This window comes from Myotis brandtii, unplaced genomic scaffold, assembly GCF_000412655.1.
Source record: "Myotis brandtii unplaced genomic scaffold, ASM41265v1 scaffold324, whole genome shotgun sequence".
Classification (NCBI taxonomy): Eukaryota; Metazoa; Chordata; class Mammalia; order Chiroptera; family Vespertilionidae; genus Myotis; species Myotis brandtii.
Window position 1 is genome coordinate 3,437,031 of NW_005362439.1, and position 8,259 is coordinate 3,445,289.

Below are 8,259 nucleotides of genomic sequence, written 5' to 3' on the forward strand. Positions count from 1 at the left end.
TCGGAAGGTGAGTAGCCTCCCAGCGGGCGTGAGCTGCGAGTCCGGGGATCCGGGCCGTAGCTGGGGCCGGTTCCCGGCGGGTGAGTAATGATTAACAGTCCTACCAAGCGCACCAGGTGCCACCGGCCCGAAAGGGAAGACAAACTGGCTGGGCCGCCCCCACCAAGCTCAGACGTCGGCACCCCGCCTCGAGCTTTGGCCGCCGCACACCAGCCAAGCCTGATGGCCAGCCTCTTCCACCCAAGGTTAGGGTACCATCTGGCCAACCTTTGCCCAACCCCCGTCCCCGTAACATTCTCTGGGCCCACGGACCTCCCCTCAGTGCCTCTCTCCCCAAAGCCTTCTGCAGCCTGGCAAGGGTGGAGTATCATAAAAGATGAAAAAAAAAAAAAAAAAAAAAGGTGCACACAAGCCTGAAAATGCTTTTTTATTTTTTTCAAGTTTAATACACACTAGAACAAGCCACAAAAGAGTGTTGCTAGCTCAGAACGACACTCACCTCAAGCCCACCCCAGGAACCCCAAAACACAGAGACCAGGAATTGGGTCCATGGCTCCTGGGGAGACCAAACACTCCTGGGGAGGCCGAGGTACCCTGAACCCTTCTGTGACCTCCTGACCTCCCATGACCCACAGCCTAGACTCAGTCGGCCCCTCCCCTCCCTGACTCCCAGGACTTCCTCCCTCCTCGGGGGACAGAGGGACAGCAGGGGCACAGGTTCAGGGCCCTCGGGTCCAGCTGTCCAGAAGCTGGGCTCTGGCTCAGGCTGGAGAAACATTGCAGAAGGGCTGCCAGGGCTGTCAGGCCCCCACACACTCCACGTAATTGGCAGGGTACAGGCCAATGCGGCCACTCTGCAGCTGGCCCTGGCACCAGCCCTGCTCGTCCTCCTCGCTCATCTTCAGCAGCTCCTCCCCTGGGGGAAGGGGGGTTGGTCATTGCCAATTGCCCTGGCCCAGCCCCGTTCCTGCAATTGGGTCAAGGACTGAGGGGGGCAGGCAGTAACCCAGAGAACCCAGCTAGGGGAAGAGACCTGGCTCAGGCAGAGGGAGGTCCCAGTCAGCCAGCCACCCCACCCCAGGCCCTGGATGCAGCAATCGGACCCCATCTGGAGGTTTCGAGAGGCAGACACTCTGACTCCTGCAGACTGGACCCAGAGCAACCTTAAGAGTCAGAGAACTGACCCTTAAGAAGTAGGTGTCTGGCTTCCCTTTGCCACCCCCCCTGTTCAAGACAATAAATGGGGAGGGAAGGTTGAAGCCTGGAAAGGAACAGGAAAGGGGTCCCAGGGTACCTGCTCGGAAGCTCAGCTCATCAGCTTCCTGGCCAGCGTAGTCATAGAGCGCCCGCACCCGCACCCCAGTGGCAACCTTCCGGGGAGTCTCCTCGTCTGACCACTCCTCATCCTGCCCACTGCTGGAGAGGGGAGGCAGAAGGGGCAGGCTCAGGGCATAAGGAACACCCTGACCGAGAGAGCCTGGGACCCACAGTCAAGGGCCCACCCCCGGGAGGGACCCTGGGAGAGGCAGGTGGGGAAGAACTGGAAGAGTCTAGCCTGGCCTCTGCCACCTGCCTGCGAGCTCAGGTGCCCTCCCTGCCACATGGTGCTGACATGAGCAGTAAGTGAGAGGGAACAGGGGAACACCTGGCAAACCTAAACCACCATGAAAACTGGCATTATAGCCCCCAGGAGGTCCAAGGTCCCTGACACGCATTTTCTTTGTTTGTTTTTTAAATCCTCACCTGAGGATATTTTTCCATTGATTTTTAGAGAGAGAGGGAAAGACATGGAGAAACACTGATGTGAGAGAAACATTGATTGGTTGTCTTCTGCACGAGCCCTGACCAGGGCCTGGGCTGGGGAGGAGCCTACAACCAAGGTACATGCCCTTGTCCGGAACCGAACCCAGGACCCTTTGGTCCGTAGGCCGACACTCTATCCACTGGGCCAAACTGGCTATGGCTCTGACACCCATTTTCAACCCACTTCAGGTGTGAAGGGAATGAAGGAAAGGCGGGCAGGGCAGGGGCCAGAGCTGAACAACCAAGTTTCTGGCTCTCACCCTGAGGACACGGGGGACTGAGGTGGGGGCACAGCACCATCTCTTGTGGGCCCGATGCTGGTCAGAGTAACCTCATCAGGGCTCCGGCCACCCTTCTCCTTCCGGTTTATTGTCCTCTGTGTGTCCAAGGACCACTCCTGTGGGGACAGTGCTTAGGGTCAGGCTGGGTTGCAGGCTGTGGTGGCATCCAGGGCCATCCAAATCACCTTCACCTCTTCATCCCAAGTCCTGGCCTCCCTCCTGAGGTCCAGGCTGAGCCCAGTGGGAGTCCATCCCATCTCCCAGCCCCACCTGGAACACGTACCTCAAACTGTGGCCAGTGCGTGGCCATGCCCGGCCCGTGGGTGCTGCGCCACCAGCGCAGATCCTGTTCATCGCTGGCTGCCTCGATACCCTGATGCAGGTCTCTGTGGAGCTCATGGAACCTGTGGCCCGAGGCACAACCCTCAAACTAGGAAGCCTTGGGCCCTTGCACCTCCTTAAATCTCTTTCAGCCCAGCCAGAGCCCAAGGGAGTGGAAGAGACCCAGCAGTTCCCCAGATCTCCATGCCCACGCAGGCCATACCTCTCACTGCTGGAGAGGTCGAGGTGCTGGTGTAAGGTGAGCAGCATATCCTTGAAGAAGAGAAGCCGCTGGCGCTCAGCAGCCTGGCAGGTCTCGAAGGCCTGTTCCATGTCTTCCATGTAGCGTGGGGTGTAGCGATGCAGCTCTGCCAGCGTCTGCTCATACTGGGCTTTTGTCTGGGTGGGGGAGGAGGGGACCTGGTCAGCACGAGAACTCCTTCCACTCATGATCCCGCTAGTATTTACTGAGTACCTGCCATTGGCTAGACCCTGGGCTAGGCACCAGGGGCAACCAGTCACAAGGTCTGGCTCCTGCCCCTAACAGCCTAGTAAGAGAGGTGACATTTGGGCACAGCAGCTTTTAGAGTCTGGTGAGTGAAGACTAAAAGTGAGAGTAAGAAGAGATGGAGAATGAAGAGTGAGATGAGGTCCACCCTGGAGGGGGTGGAAGAAATCAGGGAAGGCTTCATGGCGGAGGAGGAAACTGACCAGCACCTCGGGGGATGGAAAGATTTGGATATGCAGAGCTAGAGGAAAAGGCACGCTGTCAAAGCAACCAACATGAAAGGTGGTCCCAGGTGGAACACTGGGAAAGGAAGGGAGCTGGGAAGGTCTCAACTCCTAAAATTATCCCAATGCCTGAACTTGCACCGTTTCTTTCCCTGGGTAAAGCATCGTCTTTTCTCAGGTTCCTCCTTTAAATGGTAATCTGGAGAGAGGGTGGCAGGTGAGGACGAGAGCAGGAAGAGTGCTGGGGACTGGGAAAGGCATTCAGGAAGCCCTGAGCTGGGCTAGCCCATCCCATGGCGGTACCTTCTCGGCCTCCTTGGTGCAGCGGTCCACCCGCACCTGCAGCTTGCGCAGCTGGTCCTGGGAGACCGTGCTGTCTGCCTTCGCGTGGCTCTCCCGAGTCTGCGCTGTCTTCTCCTCCTTCCGGGCTCCGTGGTAACTCTTCTTGGAGGCCTCAACCTGGCACACACAGGGACAATTCTGGACCCCGCACACCACACCCCGGGCCCGTGGACTTAGTAAGGAGCAGGCCACTGCTGCGCATCCCTCCCAGGCTCACCTCCTTCAACCTCTTCAGCCAGGGCTTCTGGGCCTTGCGGAAGCTGTCCTCTGCCGCCCGGCTCTCTCGGAAGCCACCCAGCACTGGCCGGTGGAAGGCCCCCCGCTGCCAGGCACGCACCCGCTCACTGTCCTGCCCGTGAAGCTTCTCCCGAACCTCCAGGTGCAGCGCGCTCAGCCGCTCAGCCGCCGTGAAGAAGGCGTGCCAGGCCTTCTCCAGCGTGCCATACTGGGGGCCTGCAGGGAGGCATGGGACTTAGGCCAGGCCAGGAAAGCCACCAGAAACGAGCCCTCCCCGCCCCCCCCCAGGTGCTATTCCAGGTGCCAGGCACGAAGTGGGGATGCAAAGAAGAGCAACGATGTCAGCTGCTGCTTACTGCATACCCACTCTGTGACTTGACATATCAGATCTCACTAAACCCTTGCCTCATCCACCACCATGAAGACAGTGTCATGATCAACTGTTAACAAGTGAAAAAAATGGCGGCCCACACTATTGAAGTTTACTGCCCAGAGCATGACAGCTGCAAGTGGGACTGAGATTCAGATCTAGGCCTGTGGCATAAACCTCTATACTCTGTTGCCTCAAAAGGAGGAACCAGTGTCTGTTCCCAGGGAAGGCCGATAGTTAGGGTGGAAAGATCCCATATCAGAAGGCCTGGCTCCAGTTTAAGTTATTCCTAGCTGTGTGGCTTCAGGCAAGTCTTAGCTTCTCTGAACTTCCGAATGTCCTCTAGAAAATGTGTAGATCAGGACTATCTCCATCATAGGGTTGTTAGAAATATCAAAATGACTCGTGACTGTACTTAGCAAACACTAACAGCACTGCCATGAGAATTACCAGGAGGATCTTCCCTTTAACAGGAAAGCAGACATGAGAGCCTCAACCTTCCACCACAGGTGCAAAAAGAAACTGCCCCAGCCTTAGCCGGTTGCTCAATGGTTAGAGCACCTGCGTTGGCACCGGAGAGTCTCGGGTTCGATTCCCCGTCAAAGGCACATACCTGGGTTGCAGGTCTGGTCTGCACCCCCTCCGCACCCCATTGAGGCATATGGGAGGCAACCATTCGATGTTTCTCTCTCTCTCTCTCTCTCTCTCCCTCCCTCCCACCTCCCCCCCTTTTTCTTCCCCTCTCCCATACATTCTCTCTAAAAATCAATGGGAAAATATCCTCACTTCTTGGTTGAGGATTAAAAAGAAGAAGCTGCCTGCCTGATCTCCCCACATTGGTAGCTCTCTGCTCCCTGCTAGGCCTATATGCCGGCTCACCTTTCTCCACGGTACCCCTCCACTTTCGGGCCCAGTCAGCCAACTGCTGGGCGTAGGCCTTCTCGATGCGGGCACGCTCCTGGAAGCAGCTGACCAGGTCCCCGCACAGCCGATGCCCGTCTTCCACCCGCTGCACTGTCCGCCTGTAGTTGCCAGCCTGGGGTGTACATGGAAAGGGCGGAGTGGCCAGGGAGAAGCCCTTTGCGAGGCTGGCGCTGCCAGCTAGACAACCCCAGATAGGTGGCTGAGCCCAGAGGGGTGGGCATTACAGTGCCACCCCCAAACCCATCTGCTCACCTCCCAGAAACTGCCCTCTAGGGCCTCCCCTCCAGTGTCTTCCTCTGGAGCCATGGTGTCCCTGCAGCACGGAATGGTGGCGGGCGGGGGCTGTAGAGTACAGAGGTAAGCAGAGAAGCTGGGCACGTGCTTTCTGGGAGAGGAAGAGGCCCTCTCCTGTCCCTGGGCTTCACCCCGACTGCCATCCCACCACCTACGGGGCTGTTGTAACTAGGACTTAGCAGGCAGGGGTCTGGGAGTCCCCAAGAGGGGCCAGGATAGGGGCAAAGATGGCGGTTTCAAAGCTCCTTCTCTTACCCTGGGTCTGCCCTCCCCCATCTCACCCCATGTACCTGGAGCCTAGAGATCACTTCAGGGACCTGGCTGTCCAACTCTCAAAGCTGCCACTGTGACTCTGCCTTGAAGCTAATGAGAGCAAAGCAGGGGGTGAGGGCGGGGACCTAGACCGTCCAGGGCGGTGCCCAGCTCCCCCAATATAGCAACTGCTGTCAGAAGCACCAGATTCCAGCCAGGAGAATGCCAGGCAGGTCATCCGATCCAGCCGGGGATTAGATGGCAGGCGGGGGTGGGTGGTGGGCAGAGGGCCCCACCACCCTGCCTGCAGATGAGAAAGAGGACGCCTGCCCCAGCCGGGGTCCTGCCGCCTTTCCTTGAACAACAAGGAGGTCCTTTTCCAGACCAGGCCAAGTCAGAGGGTGCCCAGCCACTCTGCCCGGTGCTGGGAAGGACTGAGAGCCCAGAGGCCCGAGTCCCATCTTGGCCTCCTAAGGGAGCCTCAGATCCCTCCTCAGATGGAAATTCTGCCCCCTGGTCTGTTTCTGTGCCGGGGCTGGTATAACACTCAAACCAAGCAATGAACAGCAGTATGAGGGGCCTGACGGTCACAAGGAGACTCATCCTGGCCCCAGCATCTGCGGTCCCACAGGGCTCTGTGGGTAATGAGCAACTCAGCCCCACCCTCAAAAAGCTCAGAGTCTGCGACACCATGAGGGAGTCAGACAGGTGACGGGCCAGTTATAAGAGTATTCTCCAGAATCACAGAGCAGGGCAAGGGGGATTCCTACCCACACCACCACCCCAGGGGCGAGAGGGCACAGTGGCACATGGCCACTCCCTTCCTGCCTCTGTGCAGGGTCTCAGCTGTCCAAGACAGCCACTCGGGCTCCTAGAAGGAAATCGCATCCTCCTCTGAGCAAGCCCAGGGGACTCCGCCAGGCCCATTGAGGACAGAGGACGGAATGTGCCTGTTGCCCCCAAGCAAGGCTTCATCGCAGTGCCCCCTCCACACTGACGAACCTCTACCCGTTCTTCCACATTCAAATCAAGGCATCTCGTCCACAGCCCCGCTCGCCATCCCCATTCCCACAGCCCCTCTGACCCCTCAGTCGGTATAAATCCCACAGGATCTGTCCGCAGTCGTTGACAGACTTCCTGAGGGTCCAATTTGGATTCCTCCAGGCACTGGCGTTAGTAGTTGAATGAAAACACAAATGTCATTCCCCTGAAGACCAGGAAACCCACAGCTACAGCAGCTGTATGAAAGGTTGGCCTGTGCGGGCTTCCCCCCCTCAGCTAACAGGAGAGCTCAGGCACAGGGCAGAGCAGCTAACCCCACCAGGGTCCTCAGCACTTCACCTTGCTTCCTCTTGAGTCAGTCCCACTTGCCAACCAGATGGAGAGAACCAGAGCTGCGGCTGTCAATCACCGGCCTTTGGTGCCGTCCCAGTCTGGCATCCTGGGGCCCCAGCCCCCTGCCCGCCCCAGCTCCATGCTCCCAGCTCCCTGGAGAGCTGCCCCCGACCCATTCCCTCTCTCTGGCCCCAGAACAGAGCAAGCTGTGTGCAGGGCTGGCACTGCTCCCTCCGGCCTCCCAGAGCAAACACAAGACCAAGCCCCAGGCACAGCCAGGCCCAACAGCCCCGGCTGGATCTAGCTGTAGGGGTGGGCCTTGCACCCTGTACCTCCCGATCTCAGCAGAGAACCAGAACGGTCCCCAGAACACGCTGCCACAGACAAGAGCTCAGAAAGCAGATAATGAAAGCTTCCCGGCCCAGGGAGTCAGCACTTACTGGACCCCTAGAAGTCGGCTGGGACTTGGCAGGGTCTCCTCATAGCTGCCTGGGCCAAGGTAAGGAATCCTGGGGTTCAGGAAAGAACCCACTCTCCCTACCTGAGGCAGGTAGGTAACCCCGGCCCAGACCTGCCCTCCCCCTTCCCAGAAGCTGGGGGCAAGCCCCTGGGAGGGAGCACTGCCTTCCTGCCCTGCCCAACCATCCTGTCCTGAGTCACAGGCTGCACCCAAGGCCTCTTCTTCCAGCCGCCCCTCCCCGAGGGCCGGCAGCCCTGAGTTGAAGGCACGGAGGGGACGGCAGACATAGGGACACCTAGGCTACAGCGGCTGGAATCAGTGGCCAGGGCGGCTGGGGGAGGGGGTGGCGCGGGGAAAGGGGAGGAGGCAGGGCCTGGGAGGGGCATAACAAAGGGGCACTTTTGGAAACCCGACCTGCCTGCCGAGGTGCCTGCTCCCCGATGACGCACTCCAAACCCGGACCTTCCACACCAAACCTCGGAGCCCAGGGGCTGGCGGGCTCTGCTCTCAACCCTGTGGACGTCGCCCTTCGACCGGCCCCTCTTGCCAGCCGGGTGCTGCACAACTCAGAGCCATGAAGCCCAAGCGGAGCTGCCAGGCCAGGCCCAGCCATGGAGGTTCCAGGACTTGTTGGCCAAACTTGTTGAACTCGGTCTCGGCGGGGGTGGGGCCGGCCGCTCACTGCTGAGGGCAGGGGGACTCGAGATGGTGGCCCGGGCAGCGGCCCCGGGAACTGGAGCTCTTTGCAGAGGGCAAAAGGGTCGCCGGGGAGCGAAGGCCCTTACCGGGGCCCCAGGACGATCTGGAGCCCTGAAGAGGCCCCAGGAGACGGTGTGCCCTCCGGTCCCGAAGCCCCCTCCCCCCGGCCGGCCTGGGAGATTTCAGGGTGCGCGCCGCCGCCGCAGATG

At 59.5% G+C, this 8,259-nt stretch overlaps 2 protein-coding genes across 6 annotated transcripts in view; one reads left to right on the top strand and one right to left on the bottom strand.

Annotated features, from left to right (window-relative positions):
- Nucleotides 1-410: 410 nt before the first annotated feature.
- The window catches only part of PACSIN3 (protein kinase C and casein kinase substrate in neurons 3), an 11,101-nt gene continuing 3,252 nt past the window's right edge, over nucleotides 411-8,259 (bottom strand). Inside the window, exons 2-11 of one of the 5 annotated variants that reach the window (XM_014543380.1) lie at nucleotides 5,595-5,667; nucleotides 5,263-5,351; nucleotides 4,966-5,122; nucleotides 3,697-3,932; nucleotides 3,441-3,596; nucleotides 2,629-2,804; nucleotides 2,368-2,488; nucleotides 2,064-2,200; nucleotides 1,295-1,416; nucleotides 411-916 (exon numbers count right to left, since the gene is read on the bottom strand). In XM_014543380.1, coding sequence (XP_014398866.1) covers nucleotides 801-916; nucleotides 1,295-1,416; nucleotides 2,064-2,200; nucleotides 2,368-2,488; nucleotides 2,629-2,804; nucleotides 3,441-3,596; nucleotides 3,697-3,932; nucleotides 4,966-5,122; nucleotides 5,263-5,316 — 1,275 coding nt within the window. In that variant the 5' untranslated portion in view covers nucleotides 5,317-5,351; nucleotides 5,595-5,667 and the 3' untranslated portion in view covers nucleotides 411-800. Of the gene's footprint in view, nucleotides 917-1,294; nucleotides 1,417-2,063; nucleotides 2,201-2,367; nucleotides 2,489-2,628; nucleotides 2,805-3,440; nucleotides 3,597-3,696; nucleotides 3,933-4,965; nucleotides 5,123-5,262; nucleotides 5,353-5,594; nucleotides 6,827-8,259 lie in introns of those variants that run through there. The other 4 variants (XM_014543381.1, XM_014543379.1, XM_005870806.2 and 1 more) reach the window with 4 other exon arrangements.
- Nucleotides 3,943-8,259, top strand: part of DDB2 (damage-specific DNA binding protein 2, 48kDa) — a 32,593-nt gene continuing 28,276 nt past the window's right edge. Inside the window, exon 1 of the mRNA XM_014543377.1 lies at nucleotides 3,943-4,225. Within this exon, the coding sequence (XP_014398863.1) occupies nucleotides 4,213-4,225 (13 nt within the window). The 5' untranslated portion in view covers nucleotides 3,943-4,212. The remainder of the gene's footprint in view (nucleotides 4,226-8,259) is intronic.